General features: G+C 42.7%; 1 protein-coding gene across 3 annotated transcripts in view; it reads left to right on the top strand.

Annotated features, from left to right (window-relative positions):
• Positions 1–20,234, top strand: part of SH3RF2 (SH3 domain containing ring finger 2) — an 84,565-nt gene extending 64,331 nt beyond the window's left edge. For all 3 annotated transcript variants that reach the window (XM_053376678.1, XM_053376677.1, XM_053376679.1), the window contains 5 exons: positions 4,237–4,331; positions 5,731–5,901; positions 13,358–13,593; positions 16,247–16,602; positions 17,906–20,234. In XM_053376678.1, the coding sequence (XP_053232653.1) occupies positions 4,237–4,331; positions 5,731–5,901; positions 13,358–13,593; positions 16,247–16,602; positions 17,906–18,184 (1,137 nt within the window). In that variant the 3' untranslated portion in view covers positions 18,185–20,234. The remainder of the gene's footprint in view (positions 1–4,236; positions 4,332–5,730; positions 5,902–13,357; positions 13,594–16,246; positions 16,603–17,905) is intronic.
• The last annotated feature ends 1,068 nt before the right edge of the window (positions 20,235–21,302 follow it).

Genomic DNA, 21,302 nt, shown 5'->3' with positions numbered 1-21,302 from the left:
GATGGACCTCCACTCCAATTACAGTGGCGGAAGTGAAGAGATAAGCTTCTGCTTTCTCAGGGCTGCCATTGCAGTAAAATTGCATTGGTTAAAGCATGGGTAGGCAAACTAAGGCCCAGGGGCCAGATCCAGCCCAATCGCCTTCTAAATCCAGCCTGCGGACGGTCTGGGAAGCGTGTTTTTTTACATGAGTAGAATGTGTCCTTTTATTTAAAATGCATCTCTGGGTTATTTGTGGGACATAGGAATTCATTTTTTTCTTCCAAAATATGGTCTGGCCCCCCACAAAGTCTGAGGGACAGTGGACCAGCCCCCTGCTGAAAAAGTTTGCTGACCCCTGGGTTAAAGAAAAACAAGATACATAGCTGTCTTCTATGTTTTCAGCACATGGTGGCAAATGAGTTTCTCCTCATTACAGTGGTACCTCGGGTTACAGACGCTTCAGGTTACAGACACTTCAGGTTACAGACTCCGCTAACCCAGAAATAGTACCTCGGGTTAAGAACTTTGCTTCAGGATGAGAACAGAAATCATGCAGTGGCAGCGGGAGGCCCCATTAGCTAAAGTGGTGCTTCAGGTTAAGAACAGTTTCAGGTTAAGAACAGACCTCAGGAACAAATTAAGTACGTAACCAGAGGTACCACTGTACATGGGTATGGTACCAGAGTACCACATTAACCAGGTTCTGGCTGCAGAAAGCTGGTGTGCATTTTAATAGCCAACTACACTTATTGTGTACTAAATTACATCATTCTTTAGTCAGAATTCATTGTAGCAGGTAGTCTTTGTACTGAGTGGGTGTTGTTTTGCTTTGCCATTTATACAGCTTAAGCTTTCCTAAAGCTTAAGTTCACAAAACAAACAGCAGCGGTTCATGAGGTGAGTAATTGCTGAGGCCCTCTAGTTATCTGCTAAATGTTTGTGGTAGCCCTGATGGTTCTATACGACCTGCATTTCCAATGGGCATTTTCTAGGAAATTTTTATTTGATTTAGCTTCTTCTCAGAGACCCACGCCTGCCTGTGTCTTCTCTGATAAGTTAACTGTGCTGTTCAGTGACCATTCGTCTCTCAAGGCAGGCAAGCAACATCACTTATCTGCTAAAAGCTTAAAAAAAAATACAGGCTGGTTTTGCAGACAGCTCTAACACTGGGATAAATACAGATAAGAAAATGAGTGACATGAACTCTTGGGCTGATTACCCTTCTCTGCTGGTTCCATGCAAATAAAAAGTGGATTAGAGGCTGGACTACAGGGGGTATTTCCATCTCTTCCTCTTTTTCGCAAGAGACATAAGAGAAAAGGGGGCTCCATTGTGAATATCCCTGTGAGGAATCAGTAGTTTAGTGGCTTCAGCAGAGACAGGCAAGTGCATACACCAGCACTGCCTTCACCCATGAGATGGGCAGTGGAATTCAAGGTGGGATCCCCAAGCTCACGATTCTCAATTATGACTTCTGCAATCTCATAAGGATAACTTACAGTGCCTTGGAGTACTATGTCCAGTTCTGGGTGCCACAATTTAAGGAGGATATAGTCAAGCTAGAACATGTGCAGAGGAGGGTGACCTAAATGATCAAGGGCCTGGAAACCAAGCCTTATGAGGAACAGTTGAGAGGGTTGAGTATGTTTAGCCTGGATAGGAGACTGAGAAGAGATGATATGATATGATAGCCATCTTCAAATATCTGAAGGGCTGTTGCATGGAAGACGGAACACGCTTGTTTTCTCCTGCTCTGCAGAGTGGGACTCAAACCAATGGCTTCAAGTTACAAGAAAGGAGATTCCAGCTAAACATCAGAAAGAACTTTATGACAGTAAGAGCTGTTCAACAGTGGAACAGACTCCCTCAGATGATGGTGGACACACTTCTTCCTTGGAGGTTTTTAAGCAGAGTTTGGGTGGCCATCTGTCATGCATCAGAAGCTATAGACTCTCTCCAGCATAAGAGTTTGGTGCTGGCATTGCGGCTTTGGTACTGTGCTTGACCAGGGATAGGCATTTGAACTACTCGCAATAGGCACAGGAGGTGGCCCAATTCCTGTGTTGGTAGTATAAAGAACAACCTGTAATGCACTTGAAGAAAATGACTGAGAATAACCTGTGGCAATGATAACCTGGTCTCACTCTAAAATGCTGAGTCATTTTCTTCACCAGTGAAAACCATTCTGTATTTCCAGCACTCAGGCAGAAACCCATCTTGATAATCCAACATAAAACAGTCTCTGCTTATTTGCCATCACTGTCTAAGCTCTTTCCATGCTTATTTCACTAGGAAGCTACTGAGGAATGTGGGATGAGAAAGGGCTGCCTTAGCAGCTATGCAGCTGAATAAGCACTAAAGGCCTGAAGAATTCAATATAATGGATGTGTGGGAATTTTGCTGCCTTAACCCTTGTCAATTACAAAATGCTTTACAGAACAGGAAAATGCGCAACTCCTCTAAGTATTTTAGGTTTGCTTGCTCAATCCTACAGTGCTTCTTAAGGCATTAGAACATTGCAATTGACATAAGGGTGGGATGGGAATGTGAAAATCCATTAGGAAAGGAGATGGGGAGGGCAACCAAAGTTGCTTTTCTACACCCTCGGTTGCAATAACCTATTACTGGAGAGGATCGTCTGTTAATGCACTCTTTAATTTCAAGATAGAAGAGAGAAAGAAAGAAAAGAGGAAAAACAAGGCATCTACCTCAAGTGGAAAAGGCATTTATGTTGGCTGAGAATATATAGCCTGCAATATAAATGAACTTTTCTTGGAGATTCCTGCTGAAATTTAATGAACATGTTTCTTTGTTCGCTCCTCCAAACAATCATGTTCCTTGCTCTCATCGTTCCATATATCCCAAAGGCTTATAATTCATAATTTATTTTTATTTTTTTAAAAAAAATCCTAAATGGTGTTGGGAAATTCCTGGTTTGCAGATCAACATCATAATGATTTTGAACCCAGCCCATGTTTTCTGGATGATAGCATCAGGACTCCCGGTCATGGCAGCAGTCAGTTGGAGAGAAGGGATGCAGTCCAGTTTTCATTGTGTTTTGCTTTGTAAAGTCACTTTCTCAATCATGATATATTTTTCACTGGCCTCAGCATTTGAGCAACATCCTTAAAGCTAATCATAGAAGAGCCAAACAGGGCAATGCAAATGCTTCATCTTTTTCTTTCCTAGCACAGAAACAAAGGCAGTAGCTAATGAAATATAGGCAGTAAGCTGCTTGGACAAGGGCCCGTCTTTCTTGGGCTTATGTTACTCTGAAGAGTGCAATGAACACTGGTAGTGTTATATAAATAAAAACTATAATTTCATATAAGGAACAACTAGTAGGAGCAGTAGACCCTGAAGAAATACACTGAAGTACCCATACAGGGGGGAGGAAACCCACTATCTGTCTTAATGCAAAGAAATCACTTGGACAAAACTACTTTCTGAAGTGTATCCTTATTGTATTTGTAAGAAGAAGTGAGTTGTTGTTGTTGTTTGTTGTTGAAACATAAAGAAAGCATCCTTATTGGTAAGCACTACATCTTGGAGACTTGGTTTGAAGAGTAAAATTCCATTAGTTTGGGAACTGAAGGACTATATCAGCACACACAGCTCTCTGATTTTTAGCTAAAACCCCCCTTTTAGCAAGTGGTCTCTCATTTCATTTTCAGCCCAAATGCTGCTCAGGGCCAAACTATGGTACACATGACAATGTGTAGGAATAGATGAATATAATTTTCACTCTTTTGCAGCTTTTACAAATAGCAGCCAGGGCATCAAATAAAGACTTGGACTATGGCATGGGGGTTTTTAGTCTCCCTCACTGTTTTCCCATTAAACACACACACAGAGTTGCTTGTGGGCATATGTGACACAATCTTGTGCTTAATTGCGGCTTCTCCAGTGGATGCATATACATTGATCAGCATAGGTGACAGACTGGAACCTTGAGGGAAGCCACATTTCAAGTCTCTCAGGGATGACCGCCTAATCCTCATCATCCCAGACATGAGAAAACAAGCCAACCAGTTGAACGTGTTCGTTGCTCCATCAGTGACTAAAAATTTAAAAGCCCCATTAAGACATTTGACCGCAGAGACAGCAGAGTGAATCAGGATTCTTCCATTTAACAGGATGCACTGCTTTGCCTCGAGGCCTGTGGCTTGTGGGTTCTTGGTGTTCAGGCACACTTCCTTTGAAGGGAGAATATAATAAAGGCACTCATTTGGATTCTTTTATTCTTGTTTACAGGTCAGCACTTCCTATTACTCGGCCCCTGGGCCCCTGGGGCAGCCGACAGCCATTGTCACCCTGCCTCATTTACAGCAACACCTGCCAGTGAATATGTACGTAAAACTAAGTCCTTATTCATTAGGTGGGTAGGGCCTTTGGCTAGGGCCGGAGATGTTGTTGCCTAGCAACCATGCCACATGCTGCCAGTCCCCCATCCCCACCCGCTCACAGGAGTAAACGAATACAGAAAAGAGGATGAAGAAGAAGCCCTTGTGGGGTTACCGTCCCACAAGCACCAGCTAAAATTGAGACAACTCTTTTTACAGAGATACTTCTTTCAGGTTAATCTGAAATTTAAACTGGCTTCTGAGAACCCCACATGGGCATACAAAACACTTAGCATGGGCAAGAAGATCGGTTTAAAATTCAACTCCCAGAATTATGAGACCCATTAGTAAATGTGATTGCTTTTGAGTTGCAGAACCTGAAGAATCATAGAACTGTGGGGTTGAAAAGGGACCGCGAGGGTCATCTAGTCCAACCCCCTGCAATGCAGGAAATTTTTGCACAACATGGGGCTTGAACACACGACCCTGAGATTAAGAGTCTCATGCTGTACTGAATGTCCATGACATATCTGGGGTGGGGGTGAGTTTTGGGTGGTTAGCTACTGAAATGTCATGTGACAGGAGGGAGGTACCCAGGCAACAGACCTGAGGACCAAAAAACTGGTGCTGAATCATTAGGTGTAACCTCCCTGCTGCAGCCTTCCCAGTATGTGCCATTTGGGGCTGATGGAAGTTGAAGTCCAGAACATCTGGAGGATTCCAGGTGGGCGAAGACTGTCCTACTGCTAAAGGTTTTGAAAGGAATTCTGTTCTTGCCAACTAATTACATAGCTGTTTTATACTCAGCTACATATCTTTCCTTTGATCACATCCACGCCATACATTAAAAGCACACATTTCCCCCCAAAGAATCCTGGGATCTGTAGTTTACCCATGACAGAGTGAGACTTCCTAGCACTCTTGGCCAACTAGAATTCTCAGGATTTCTTGAGGGAAGTTGTGTGTCTTAAATGTGTGGTGTGGGCATGACTTTTGTGTTGTTCACCACACCTCTTGTTTGGGCTGGTGTTCGTCTCTTCCTCCACTCATGCATCTCAGTGCATTTCTGAATCCTGACTTTATTGCTTTGGTACGGAGCACATTAACCCAGCCCATTTGGGAGTGCCCTGCCCTGTACATTTTTTACCCATCCATTCAGCATTCTTGATGAGTTGCCTTCCCTCAGTCTTATTCAGGAGCTATTGGGACATTCTTGCATTGTGTAGCAGAAGCGTTGTTTGAAGAGGGCTCAGACACGGTGCTTTTGGTTTGGCAGAAGTCACAGCCACAGATCCCAGCGTGGTTTTGGAGCAGGTAGTTGTGTCATAGCCTCGTCGCATTGCATAAATGGAACTGCCTCTTCCGAGTACGTAGCGTCACTCTTTAATTCATTCTGTTTCACCAGGTGTGTTGCTCTGCACTCCTACACAGCTCACAGTCCAGACGAACTAGAGTTGCAAAAAGGAGAAGGTATCCGTGTTTTGGGAAAATACCATGAAGGCTGGCTAAAAGGAATGTCGCTGGTTACAGGAAAGGTTGGAATCTTCCCCAGCAATTACGTCGCTCCACTTTTCAGGTTTGGTTTATGCTTTTTATATATTGCCAATGGGGGTAGAGGGAGATATGTGAGTACAGTGGTACCTCGGGTTACAGACGCTTCAGGTTACAGACTCCGCTAACCCAGAAATAGTACCTCGGGTTAAGAACTTTGTTTCAGGATGAGAACAGAAATCGTGCTCTGGCGGGGCGGAGGCAGCGGGGAGGCCCCGTTAGCTAAAGTGGTACCTCAGGTTAAGAACAGTTGCAGGTTAAAAACGGACCTCCAGTACGAATTAAGTTCTTAACCCGAGGTACCACTGTAACACCAAAAAAAGTGTCAATGTGGACTTCTGCAGCCCAAATTGAATTTTATTTGGCTCAACATGACTGGATAATGACGGAAATAGGGCTGTAGATCTGCCCACACACATTTTAGAAACTCTAAAGTACAAAAATTCTAAGCAAAATTCTAAATTTATTATAACAATTTGTTAATTGACCTAGCACAAAACAGCTTTGTAGTGGCTCAGCGATGAATCAATGCTAGGGCTAATTTTGTTTCTGTTAAGATAACACAGCTAAAGCCCAGAGAACAGAATGAGATGTTCATCCAAGAGTTAGTATGAATCATCAGTGACACTTTATGGCACAATACCCCTTATTTCATCTGTTTTGCAAGTAATCATATGAACTGTATGGGAGTTTTACCTATGTCTGAAAAATAAAATCATGGTTATTCCTAGCATTAGTGTTATTGCTAGCATCCACTGAATCTGTAAGAGCTGCCATATTGGCCACACAAACTGACCCACAGGGCAGACTTCTTCCTTTACATTTGAAGTTGACCTTTTTACAATGCAGCATATTTATTGGTCCATCCAGGCAAGGGCACCAACTATAGGGGGCTCTGGGTGCCACCGGAAGTCAGGTTCTGAGGCTGGGGGGCACACGTGGCATCATGACATCACATGCATTGGGCTCCCATAACCCGGAGCCCAAGTCGGCTCCCCTGCATCCAGGGGATATTTCAGATGAGTCATCAGGAAGCTAAAAATATCTACCATTGTGTTTATGCTAATGAGAACTCACTTTTATATTCAATGTGAAAGAAGGGTCTTGTGTATCTTCTCCAACAGTTAGCACAGAAGGAAGCCGAATAGAAAAATGGTTAAAGCCATAAAATCAACCACCAAGTAATGAGGAATGGGATGAGCAGCTCCCAGTCACCATGCCTCTTTCTAGAACATCTCCTGGAGGCCATGGTCGCTTCATGAAACTGACCAACTGCTTCATGAAACTGAGGGGGTTTTTTATATTAAAAAAAAATGGGCTCACGAAACTTTTTAGCTCAGTCAACTAATGTATCAAAACACGGCTGGCACTGGGCACCACACTGCGGGGGCCGGCACTTACCACAGGGCCTGCAGCATGCCCAAGCCACATGTCTCTCCTGGGAGTGACGTGGTGGCTTGGGCACCTGCAGGCTCAACGCTGCCTGAACCGGCAGCATGGGGCTTTTGTCTGCCCACTGCCTCTCCCTCAGCGGCCCTACAGCTGAGGGGGAGGTAGCAGAGAGGCTCCACACAGTGCCCCATGGGCAGCGTGCCCCACACCCGGCTGCAGGACGCGCACGCTGTACCGGGCACCCGAATAGCTAGCTACACCGCTGCCAACCAGAGGTTCAGGTTAGACAAAAGCAAGGATGTTTCACATGCCATGTGTCAATGAACACTAATGCACATAAGCTTTAAAATAGTGTTGGATAAAAAAATGTGGAAGATCCTTATAGTTGTAGTCCCTTTCCAGTCTGTCCTTCAGATGTTGGTCCATAGAGACTCCCAGAAGAAAGAATGAGAGGAAGGGGCAAGTGGAGATAATAAAAAATAGAGGGAAAAGAGGAAGGAGTCAGAAACTGTGAAAAAGCAAAGGGTGAATTAAGATGCAGCTTGTTTGTGTCCTCCTGCATCCTCCTTACCAGCAACAAGATACATAGCTATTAATCATGATACCTATCCAAACTGAGCCTCCATGTTCTGAGGAAGTTTATATTTGGATAGTGAAGTTACCTTTGAAGTTCATTGCCATTACTGCTTAATTACCACTGACGGAAGCACGCGTCTTCTTGTCACCAGAAACAAATTAGCAAAACATCTATCTAAACAATGTTGATTGAGTCAGATAGAATAAGAGATACCATGACTTAGACCAGCCTTCTCCAACTTGGTGCCCACCAGAAGTTTAGGACTACCACTGGCTGTGACTGATAGGGGTTGGAGTACCAAACTTATTGAGGGCACCAGGCTGAGTTAGACTATAGAAATGCCGGCCGTAAGAAATAACATTGTTGCTTAAAGAGGGCAGACAATTCCATGATGTAATTATTTAGGAATGGCTCCTCTTCAGCAGGTTGGACTCATGACAAATTAATTGTGGATTGTTCTAGCTTCCAGCAGCACCTATAACAAATAGACACTGATAGATAGATGACAGTGCAGGCAGAATATGTGCAAAGATGAACAACTCCCCAGATCAGCTAACTCCATTTTCATATGTAATCATAACAAACCAGCATGGCTCTCTCTCACGCACACCAAACTGCTATGGTAGGAGTCAACTAAGTTTTACTCAGAGGAGATCCAATGAAATGAATGAATATGACTCAGCCAGATCATTATGCTCAATAGGCCTACACTGAGTACCTCCCTTACTCTGAAGTGAGAGAGTAGAAGAGGCCAATGCCATCATAAAAGTGAGTTGTTGAAGTTACTCCAAGGAAGTAGATGACATGTAGAAATCTAGTCAAATGCAGGCTGTGAATCAAGTTAGAAAAGTGCAATTTTAATGGAGAATATTGATGTGTGTGTGTTTTAAAAAAGTATTCGGGGGGGGGGGTTATATACTGAGTTAAAATCCACAGTGGACTTTAGCCTGCTTCTGCTGTGATTCACCTTACAAGTCTCATCCAGTCTTTGAAAGATTTCCTCTTCATAATAAAGGCAGTTCTGCCTGAAATCACTAGAAACTGCTAAATGCAGTACAATTTCCTACCTGTTTGAGGGTCAGTCAAGTAAGACGAGGGGAGTTGTCATTTCATTATTTTTTGTTGTTTTATTATGGAGTTCTTCATTGTTTAAATGTTATTTGTTGGACTTGTTTTTATAGAGCCTGTAATTTTTGTATAATGTTTTCATTATCCTGTATATTATTAGTAGTAGTATTTTATGTCATTATTGCCCTGCTCCAAGACTGAAACATAAAAAGCAGGTGACAAAACAAAGCAAAACATTTATTTTTTCCATGCATATTTAAAAAACAAACAGTAATTTCTATTGCTACAAGTCAGGTTTTGTTGTTCAGGTTTTCAAGAGCCTAGTTAGGAGAATGCAGGAATCTTTGGGTATGTTCCCCACTCCATGCCTCTCATCCCCCTAGAAACTGATGCTTACCTGTAGCCTATAAGGCATATTCTGCAACTGATCTTCCCAGCACCTTAGCTGAAGTTTGGAATCCCTTCTCTCTTTGTGGACTTACAGTGGTGACATAGGTTACTTGTATCTTTATGGTGAATAGACTCTTCAGAGCAAGTCTGTCGGTTATCTTGTCAGTTAGAGGATGTTCAGTTCAGTTGATTGAGGTTGCACCTATATAGGTGTTTTGCTTGTTAATGAAATACCTGTTCCGAATAATTACAGTGGTACCTCGGGTTACATACAATTCAGGTTACATATGCTTCAGGTTACAGACTCCGCTAACCCAGAAATAGTGCTTCAGGTTAAGAACTTTGCTTCAGGATGAGAACAGAAATCGTGATCCAGTGGCGCGGCGGCAGCAGGAGGCCCCATTAGCTAAAGTGGTGCTTCAGGTTAAGAACAGTTTCAGGTTAAGAACGGACCTCCAGAACGAATTAAGTACTTAACCCAAGGTACCACTGTACATTGAATCTGGAACTTCATACTGCTGCTGCTGCTGCTACTACTACTACTACTACTAATAATAATAATAATAATAAAGCCACAGTTCTACAATGCAATAGGTAATGCAATGTGAAAGGAATGTTATTCTCCAGGACAGAAGCACTAGGTGGAAAGGGTACTTGGTAGTTGCAGGACAAGGAGGTCACCATGGTGGTGATCTGCGTGCAAGGAGGAAGGGTTGCACAAAAGGAGAGGCAAGGAGACATGGGGCTGAAGGTGAAAACAGGGATGCAAAGTGGAGGTGCAGAATAGAAGCGGCTTCGGAAATGGGGTTGGGAAGATGAAAAGGGAGCTTTATCGCTGCATGAGATGGGAAGGGAATACTCTAGGGGGTTAATGTAGGGGAACAGCAGGAAGGGTGGGTGAGAAGTGCAAGTAAACATAAATGCAGGGTTTCACAATGGTGAAAAACGTATGATAGGGCTGCCATACATCCAGAATTCCCAGGACATAGCCTGGATTCGTCTTTCCAAAATGGCGTCTAGGCAGAATTTTCAAATTTGGTTAAAATGTCTGGGAGGGGGTGGGAATCTTAACAGCTTTTGTGTCTGGATTTTCACTTTTTGAAATATGGCAAACCTACATAAGGAGATCTGTAGCTTCACAGAACAAAATAAAACAAACGCTCTATGGACTTACTTGGGGCCTTGTCATATTTTGTGCCTGACAAAATGGGCAATAGAAACAAAGGAAAGGAAAGGAAGGACAAGCCGAGTCATTTGGCCAGTGCATCTCAGGCCATAATCCTATATTCACTTGCCTAGGAGTAAATCCCTTTGAACTCAGTGGAAATTACGGCTGAGTAGACATGTGTAGGATTGCACTGGCAACCACGATGCTGAATACAGAGTTAGTTCAGATGGGTCTCAACTCTTTCCACATCTTGCTTTAAGTTCAAAAAAACTATTTGTCTTTCTTAGGCACAGTGTAGCTTAAGTTGATTGTGATCATCTCAACCGCAAACGTAATATCTGAACAACCCAATATGAAGTACAGGAAAACTGAATGAAAAATGCCAAGTTTTAGTCTTTTGTCAGAGATATGGAATGCCCTAGTAGAAACCTAACTATCCATGTTATTGCTTTTACTGAGGACACGCTTTTACTCATTTCTTCCCCTGCTTATATTTCACCACATGAAATTGCTCTGTTTAAATTGGAGACACCACAGCTACTTTGGGCCTAGAATTATCCCTTCTGCTATCCACTAAACTCCTTCACATTGAAATGAACTAGTGAGTATTCTTCATCTCTCTGGCTCATTTCTCCAGGATATGGCCTCTGAAAACACCATGGCCCTGCTTCACCAATAAAACCAAACAAACAATCAAAAGCAGAGCCCAGAGACTTCGGAAGCAGCTTCATAAAGTGCCTCCATCATGAACACCAATTTAAAGGCCTGCTATTGTGTGTCTTCCTTTGGAAATCACCTCATAATAAATGGATGCCTGGGTTATTTTGATGAATTGCTGCCCCATTATTAAATCATAAATCATTTTTTTCCAGAGCACAGAACAACGACGGGAAGGTAACAAAGGAGTGACAGAAGTTGCTGCCTTTCCCCCAGCCGGCCCCTCTCTCAGAAGAGTTGGCACAAACACTTCTCCATGGCTCAGTTTCTCCTGAGCAAATTAGGAGCACTTAGGAAGGTTATTTAAGCACCCTGCTCAAGGTGGAAGATTGATGGCCTTCTCAGCAATTTAACAGATTTAGGTGAAAGTGCTATGTGGCCTCGTCAGGGAAAGCAGATGCAGAAAGAAATAATCAGAAGTGACAGCAACACACTTTGGGGAAGGGGGGGGTGGCATTGCTTGAGAAATGGAACCACAAGTTGCAAAGAGCACAAAACCTCCCTCAGATATTTCCTTCAGGATCGCTGCCCTTCTTGGTGCTTCATCAATCGGTCCATCTGAATTTAACTCAGGCAGTTAAGGAGAATTGGGAGATCACAGCCCGTCATTTTTTGCCTATTAAGCAGCGCAGGTTGTTGTTTTTCACCACCATAAACTGTGAACAGCAAAACAGAAAAGCAGCAGTTTATAAAATGAAGCAAGATAATTTCACCACGGCTAATTTGATCTTTAGTGGTGCGCTGGTCTCTTCCCTGAGAAAAAGATTAGAGTAGCTTGAATCCACCAAGAGCTCACATTTTATATCTGCTTCCCTGCTGTCTTAAATTTTGATAGACAAAATAAATCCTGCAGCTGCTCTCCTGCTCACCCCTCTATGCAAACTAGAAAAGATGAAATTAACTCTTGATACGTTTGCACATACTTATTACCTTCACTGCTTTCTCCCAACTCCTCATTTTTTTACTTCAAAGTTATTTACTTTGCTCTCTGAAACATTAGTGCACAAAAATGTCCATTATTTGGTCACCCCGCCACCCACCCATTTTTTACTGTTGGCTAAATACCTGCCAACATCAGAAACAGCAGTGGGGGAGACTGTCACCTCCACCTGTTGTGCCACCATCGCCCCATACCTGCAATCCAGTAACCTTTTTTTTTTTTTTACATGTACAATTATGAAAAAGGACACTGTACACAACCACAGATTGTAAACATTTGTGCACATTACAGCCGTCTCAAGGGCACAAAACATTTGGGTGTGGGCTCCTCCAAACAACCTGTTCTTTGAGCGTTCATCCTTGCACAAAGCTTTTATGGAGGTTAGGGCATGTCTGGTCTTTATTGAGCATTTGTTCTGATTTGTTTGGGGGAAGCTATACGACAGTGAGCATTCATCCTGATTTGCTTGTGTCTTCCCGTTAATCATTTGTCCGTTCCACACTTTTCAGTGCATTTCCCCATCACTTTCCTAACCACTAAAAGTCAATTTTTGAAAGGACTTTGCACTAGGGCAACAAAGCACATTAATCTGCTCCAACTGCCATAACTTAAATTTTCAGAGTGTGTGTTTGAATCCCTCTCTCAAAATACTAACAGGCTAGAGGCAACCTCGGGCAGTATGTTATCAGCTAACAATGAAAGATCACCCTTTTCTGAGGATTTATTCTTAGCACTAGCATACAAGCACCAGGAGGTTTCTTGTACACATTCAAATTTTCTCACACCACAGAAACATTTGTGCTGCAGATTTGAACCAGAGTAATAAGTAATTGTGAGGTATATTCTTTAACATTCTGAAATGTAATGCAAATGCCCATTAGTTATGTGCCATATTGCATGGTCTATATCATTAAAAGATGGTATGGTGATGATTATTTTGCTGTTGTTGTTTTGTCGGAACATAGTCTCTCTCATTAATATAATTATTGTGAAATTCCTGCACAGCGGGGGGGGGGGGGGAGGGAATTCTGGAGAAAGATTAAAGTGGAAGGATATTTCAGAATGTACAAATGCTTGCTGATCGGATTTCCCACTTTGCCCTTCTTTTTCTAACTAGGTAACAAAACTCCTGGATTTGAATTGTGCAGCTGCATTTGCTCCCTAATTATCTGTTTCTCTCTCTCTCTCTCTCTCTCTCTCCCTCCCATTTGACTCTCCTAAACAACCAGGAAGTCCTCAAGCTTCCCTGATTCAAGGATGCCTTCCCTCTATGCAACTTGGACATTATCCACTTCCTCACTTTCCTCCCAGGGAAGCATCTCAGAGAACGGCCCAAGGCAAAGCAGACCTATGAAATCTGCCTTCATGCCCGCATCTTTGGCCTCACCTGTGAGGAATGTCTCTGTGCCAAGCACCTCAGGGCACACAACTCCGCAGAGGAGAGGACGTGGCAGCAGTAGGAAGAGTAAGTCCTGGTGAGAGAGAGACATATGAACCTGTTCCCAAGTGGCTGAGAGATGACTAGAAGCCTTTAATTAGCTCATTGAAACTTGGGGCTGATGCAATAAGCAGAAATGTTAGGCTAAGCCTCCTGAAGAGCTGGTTGCATGCATACAGCTGGGCTGAAAGCTTGCCTTGCCAAAGGCATGGATATACTAACCAGAGCTAGAGACAAACACATAAAAAATTGTAAAACATCAGACATTAAAAATTTCCTGATACAGAGCTAAACCTCTGTGTATCTCATTGGATATTTGGGGTCTTTGTTTACTTTTTCCCATTAAGAAAAGCTGGGATTGCCTGGGTAAAGTAGAAGTGTTGGCAGCAAATTTACAAATATGTAGTTGTAATATGGAGTTCACCAAGGTTTTTACAGAGCAGTGTTGATTATAGCTGTCCAAAATATAAATGTTGATATTTGAATTGTTTAATGGCCCACAGGTGGGTCTCAGTGGCAACAGAACTATTATTATTTATATAGCACCATCATTGCATGTGGTGCTTTAAAGAGTAATAGAGGTGTGCACTTGTTTCAGAACAAATGAGGGCCCATTCAGTTCACTTTCCCTTTGTTCCGAAATGAATACACAGAGGAATGGAAGGCATTTGGGATTCCCATTTGTATTCATGCCTAGTTGTATGAATATTCAGTGGGATGTGTGGCCAGGTCTTGCGTATATATCTCCAGCAGTGTCAGCAGTGCTAGCGGCTGCTTTGTTATTTACCCACAATGCCCTAGGTGTCATGAATGTGGGCATTTGGGAGGAGTAGTGACCACGATTGTGGGGAATCTTTCTGTATGTGTTTCCTTAACAGGGCGCTGCAGAACACTACAAGGTGTGGTGCACTGTGAATCAATAAAGTGGCAACTGATGAGAACAGCCACTGAAAACAGATCTCCTGCCTAAAACCAATTTTTACAAATAAAGGAAATAATGCCACCATGAAACAAGGGCAGTGAAGCCAATGTGAAATCTACAAGTGGATTTCTATGAATTGATTATGAAATAAATGGTGTCTTTAATAATGAAAACAAATTGAAAAAATGGGGTGGGGAAGATGACAAAGAGTTCACGTTCATTCCTACAGATTGACATAGGTTAAAAGCCATGTCCATGGGGAAAAACATGAAGGGGGTGGATGTGAGCAAATATATAAGACACATATTTGGGCTTATATTTCAACCAGAGTCTGAAGGAAGGGTTTAAATCCAAGGCTTCACCAAAATGCACAGGAGGTGCATTTTGAGGCAGTAATGGAAGAAAGTGATGGGTGCTCTAGGAAGCTGCTCCAGGAAGATAGAACAGAAAAGGAGGCAAATGTGTGAACTCTTTTAAAGGAGCAGATTTTGGGGTGACGAATGATGATAAGAATTGGAGGCCATATTCAGGATTATAATGTGGAAAAGGATGGGAAATGGGTTACGATCACAGTCATGGAGATCTCTGAAAGCAAAGACAAGGACTTTGTATCAAATGTACATGGTGGAGACCAAATAGGTTGCCATATTTTTACTGGCCCTGTTTCTGTTACTTTAGCTGTATAAGGAAAGTAGGAAATTTAGTAGATGAAGGTTTTTCTGTCAGAGGGATTAAAGTGATTGCGGGAAACTCCACTTGTTAAACACCCTCTACCTGCTGGTGAAGGACCAGAAAATAAAAGTAGCAAGCTTCCAATAAAGGTAGAAGGAAAGAGAGCAGGTTTACAGAGGAAGCATTTTTAACTACAGAAACTGGTTGAGCAATTGCAAGTATTACCAAAAAAAAAAAAAGCTGTGGGACACCAAATACAACCAGCTTTTTTAGTAAATTTCAGTCAGCAGTTGAATAATTTAGATGTCCCATTAATAAGTTAGTGAAGACCAAATAGATGGCACCACTTCATACCAAGTCAAGCCCTTGGTCCATCTCTGGGGTCCCCAGCATGGCATCCTTGTACCCCATGGTGCCCTTGGACATCCCCCCTCCCAGCACCCACCAAGGCCCTATATCCCTCTCGGTTTTGGTTTTTGTTTTTAAATTTGGGGTTTGGGCACAAAGGGGTTAGGAATTGCTTGCTTTTGGTGCAGTGTTCTGCATTTTTGAGAGGAAGTTCTAAGCACTGTTCATTTTTCTTCTGTGAGAAGAAGTGGGAATTTTCATAGAGTCTCAGAATGGTATAATTGGAAGGGACCACAAGGGTCATCTTGTAGTGCCCGTGGCAGTTTCCAAAATTTCCAAGTGTGCCTCCAGGCTGGAGACCACCTGGTCTATCTGGTTCAGTATTATCCCGTCTAAGTGGCAGGCAGGTGCTCTCCACATTCTCAGGAAGGAGACTTTCCCCACCCTAGTACCTGAGGTTCTTTTAACTGGCGATATAAAGGAACACGCCTAAAACTTCCTGCATACAGAGCATGTGCTTTCCCAGTGTATTATAGCTCCCTTGCAATTTTCTGTCTACCCTTAAAACTCTAAAAGTATTTGGAGTGACTTCCAACAAGCCTGAGGACTAAAATTCAGCTAAGTACTGCAATTCAGCAATTTTGGCCCACCCTTTTTATATAAAATTTCAAAAATGAGCTGCAAAGGGGTTATTATCATCTTTTAATCCTCATCTCTTCTTGAATTCTGCCTCCCCAGATGGATCTTTACAGAAACCTTTGCAACCAGGAGCTCTTATTCCATTTGTCAACTCCCTCAGGCGAACTCCTGCCACCCAAACACGAGTGCAGCAATCTCCAACATATCAACATATCTCCTCTCTGCCCCGAGGGATTAGCACGGCTGACACGGGAGCCAGGCCGAATTCCTCCCATGATTCTTCATTCATATTAGTGCCCCGAAGCGGGAATAGCCGAGCTCCTTCTGTGTGTAGCTCAGTAATATTGGACACCAAGGAATTGCCTACAAAAAATGAATCGTCTCTAAAGCCACCTGCATCTGCTCCACCATCCATTCTGGTGAAGCCAGACACATCCAGGAACACCACTGAGAAGGTAACAGTGGGTCTAATTCACCACAGGGGTACTTTTATATTGCAGGCGTGATTATGAAAAGCTTTGGGGTGCAGGTGGAGATACGGGATATTAGAACTGCAGGACAGGACAAATCCTAGTCAACGTTCCATTACCTGGTAGGGTAGGTGGAGAAGGTCTTCACCGAAGAACTCAACATTACAATGTAATGATTACATTGACTATTTTTGTTGACAGAACAGGACTAAGATTCTATATCATGCTCCTGTATGTGTCGGTCATGATTTCTCAAGGAGCATATCCCTGTTGTGAGAGCATACTCCCCATTATGTTAGTTTCTCATTAACCCAACATCACCATAAATTCAACATTCAGTGCTCACTCGCTCTCTCACTCTCAACCTGCCAAGATATTCATTCACTTCCCTCTGCAGTCTGCTGGCAAAGATCTTCCATGTCATGGTGGGTTTGTGGATTGAAATGAAAAGATGGAAACTGTGGACATGATTTATCATGGCCACAGGAAGTCTAATTGCTGAATATGTGGTAAAGTTCTTCTATTTCCTGAAGCTTGGGTTTTTGGGATACATCGTCTCAGACACCCAGGCCAAAAGGAAATAGAAGACACAAGGTGTAAAGATAGATAATACAAAAGCAAAATAATAAATAATCACTAAGCATCTACAAAGCATTTGTGAGGAATCAAAGAACTTCACATACATTTTCCCCCTCTGTTCCTTACAAGAACCCTGTAACACAGAGTTGTCTCCATGATAAAATAAATAAATGATGACTTCCTTAAATGCACCTAGTGAGTTGATGATTTCTGAATCAGGAACTTTCTGATGCACAGATCACCCACTACTAAGCCAAAATATGTATTTGTGCTGACTCTTAGTACCTTTTGGAGTGGAGTGGACCAGTAAGCAAGTAGTCGAGGAAACTTTTGCATCTCTCAAAACTCTAAGCTTATATGTTACTTGGTTTTACACCACATGACACTCTAAAATCCACTCAGCTGTAAAATGGGTAGATGATCTATTGGGATTCCGAGAAAGGCAAAGGTGACTGGAAACAGTGCTGACTATATTAGCTGACACATATAATGTACTTTTCAGAAATATGTCCTCCTCTATTTGTTGTTGTTTAGTCGTCTTAGTCGTGTTCGACCCTCCAACTTTCTAATGTTTAGCTGAAGAAAGTGTAAAACTGGCTGTAAAAGAAAATATAAAAGTTGTTTGTTTGTCATGTCCCCAGACAGCAAAGACAATGCTGGTGGCAGCCTTGTTGGAATGAAATAACTCCTGATTTCTCTTCCCTTTCAGCAAGTGAAAACTGTGAGATTTCAGAACTCCAGCCCACCACCATCCAAGAGGCACAGTTCCCTACCTTTACCCACCATCTCCAATGAGCAAGGAGGGGTCACAGAAGCACCCAAGAGCCCTGAGATATCAGCTCTCTACTCCCACCATATTATCATCGCTAGTCCAGTTTCTCAGAGGAGGATGCTGCATCCCAAGACCTCATCACTGGACCTTTCTGGCCAAGCAGGCCACCTGACCTTTCCTACAAAAAAACATTATAATAGTATCTCTGAAAACTGAGATGGGTAAACGTAGCTTAGATTGCTTACAGAGGAGAATGACAACAAATGTCCAAAGTGAAGCTAACAACAGCCACCACATACGCCATAGATCTCAGATCCAATCTGTCAACACAAATGTAAGTCTCGTAGAAGAGCTGGGCTTCTTCCAGGCATCTACACCACTGCTGGCTATGTAGTGGATTGGATACCATTTCCCCCCCATATTGAACAGAAGCGTCTTTTTTGAGTGGCTTTGATCTACAACTGAAGCTGCAAGCGTGCATCAGGGATGTGTCGTTCCCCATATGCAAAGACTACCACAAAATTAATTCCATTGCCACAAGTAGATAAAAATATGACAGAGAGGGGAATAGATTGTGAGTATGGCAGGCTATTCAAAAGACAAACTGTTCTAAGAAAGGTTCAGCACTGTACAATGCAATCGGAAAAGCAAACCTGTCAGAAAAAGACTTCTTCTCTATACCTTCCTTTGCCTTCTCTGTACTTTGGTTTTCTTAATTTTATAGTGGATGAAACCACTTCCTATCTCCACCCACCCCCAGCTCTGGCTCAGTTATCAAATTCTCCTTATATTTTGTTTAGCTTCGCAGTATGCATTTAAAGTATGTGGAGATAATTTATATGAGGTTTTGAAGCAGATTTTCTTTTCTTTTTTTAGAAATATAAAATGTTTCCCAGCCTCATCAGTAGTAAATCAAGGGAGATAATGAAACACAATCCATTAACCACATATTCCTAACCACGAATTTTGGATCCTGCTTCCATGGGATTGGCTGACGTATTATAGTGTGAATTGCACCAAGCAAACCTAATAACCCTATGGTTCAAAACCAAAACTAATTCCAGGTTATCAAAAACAAACAAACAAACAAAAAACAAATTCACAAATATGCTTTAAGATATGAGAAACTCATCCTGAGAACTTAGGGAGGAAGGTGCATGGTTTAAGACTGAAATCCTACCCACAGTTACTTGGGACAAAGCCTCATTAGAAGCAATGGGATTTACATGTGAGTAAATTAGCATAAGAGCAGGTTACACATGTGAGCATCCCATCTTGTCACATGTAAGCATTCCAGTTGACCTGGAAGTGGACTAGGGGTGGAGGACAACTTCATTTGGTTCACATTTAAAACTAAACCTAATTTGCACCTACCAAACTAACACAGAGATCAGAACATATTCTTAGGATTCTCAACTCATATATATACAGAAAAGATTTTTTTAAATGTACGGTTTATTAGAAATTCATACGTAGAAAGAAATTAAGTATTCAAGTATGTATACGTATTTCCAGTGCTTTTTTTCTTTAAAAAATGTTTAGGGGTACTCTCATTTTGACTCAAGAAAATCACCATTTTGTAGTTCAAATCAGGAAAAATAAATAGAGTAAATGGACAAAAGTACAAAGATCCACAAAATGTTTAGGAGTATGTGTACCCCTGCATGCCCCCAGAAAAAGCACTGCATATTTCAATACATACTTAAATATTTATTTAAATACAAGTTCTTGTACAATCTTTTTTTATATAAAAAGAAATCAGATTGTTGCAAAATGGAACAGAAGGGACTTATGAATGAACACATTTGAAATTGACATGGATTGACCCATCCACCCCATTGTCCATCTAGCTTCCACCCAGGTCCTCCTGGTCTGTAGCCACTCCTCTGCCTGCCTCCATCTTTATCCACAGGCAGCAGCATGATGCTACTGGAAGACCAGCCAGTTCCACCCCGCAGAAGGCCCTTCTTTTCCTCAGGCTCACCTGCTTACCTTATCAGCAGGTCTCACACACACAGTGCTTGCTTACTCCCAGCCTCTCTCGATCTCGCTGGCTAGCTAGCCTCAGCAATAAGGCAGAATCAGAAACGCCATGTCATTTTAACCCAGCTACGACTGATGTTTAGAATAGTGCTCTGTGATAGAACGTTGTTTATTTTTCTTCCCACTGCTAGTTCAAAAGCCACGCATTCCAGCCCAAAGCAAGGGAGCATGAGATTTTGTGATGGAACCTGCTGTGTCGTTTCAATAAAAGGTTGGGAACTTACGCTCTTGGATGATTGCACAGAACGAACAAAAGTCACACAATAGATGTTTGCCGCTCACTCCAGGCTGGACAACACTTGAGGGGAAGAGTTTTCATTTGGAATCAGAACGAGGGGTTGCTAGGAGTACCCGTTGGCTTAACATCAACCACATTTTCATCTTCATTTGTAGCAAAATGCCACATTGACCCCTATTTCGGAGGCAACCTACCTTCGGAGCCAAAATGAATCCCCATATTGCTCGCAGAACCAGTTTTCTGACCTTTGTAGAATTGTGCTCTTTTATTTACCCATGTTCGTTTTGTGAAGTCAAGTATGCTTTAATCTTCCCGGTGCATACAGAGTGCAGAGGGGAAGTTCACAAACTACTGAATGCTTAATGAATAGAGCAAAATGATAAGGTAAGGTAAAGGTAAAGGACCCCTGAATGGTTAAGTACAGCCAAAGGTGACTATGGGGTACGGCGCTCATCTCGCTTTCAGGCTGAGGGAGCCAGTGTTTGTCCACAGACAGCTTTCCGGGTCATGTGGCCAGCATGACTAAACCACTTCTAGCGCAACGGAACACCGTGACGGAAACCAGAGCGCACAGAAGCGCCGTTTACCTTCCCACCACAGCGGTACCTATTTATCTACTTGCACTGGCGTGCTTTCAAACTGCTAGGTTGGCAGGAGCAGGGAAAGAGCAACAGGGATTCGAAGCACCAACCTTCTGATCAGCAGGCCCAAGAGACTCAGTGGTTTAGACCACAACGCCACCCTAGCAAAATGATAAATGAGGCTGATGATTCTAGCTAAGCAACATTTGTTTCAGGTGTATTTCACGCACGCCTTTCATATGCAGCTGTGTTTGGCGGGAGAGCGTATATCCCTCTACAGCAGCAGGGGGGTCCTCAAATGCAACCCTCTAAGCCTCTCTAACTAGCCCTTCAGACTCTCCCCAGACCACATCTTCTCCTCAGGCCACACCTCTTACCAACTCTGCTTTGCACCCTTGAGTGATTTCTCCTGGGTGGGATGTGTCCTTGAACTCTGATAATGACTCTTGCTTCTCAGGAGGCTAGAGAGGGG

The sequence above is a fragment of the Podarcis raffonei genome, chromosome 2 (genome assembly GCF_027172205.1).
Source record: "Podarcis raffonei isolate rPodRaf1 chromosome 2, rPodRaf1.pri, whole genome shotgun sequence".
NCBI classification, from domain to species: Eukaryota; Metazoa; Chordata; class Lepidosauria; order Squamata; family Lacertidae; genus Podarcis; species Podarcis raffonei.
This window is presented reverse-complemented; position numbering and strand designations above follow the sequence as displayed.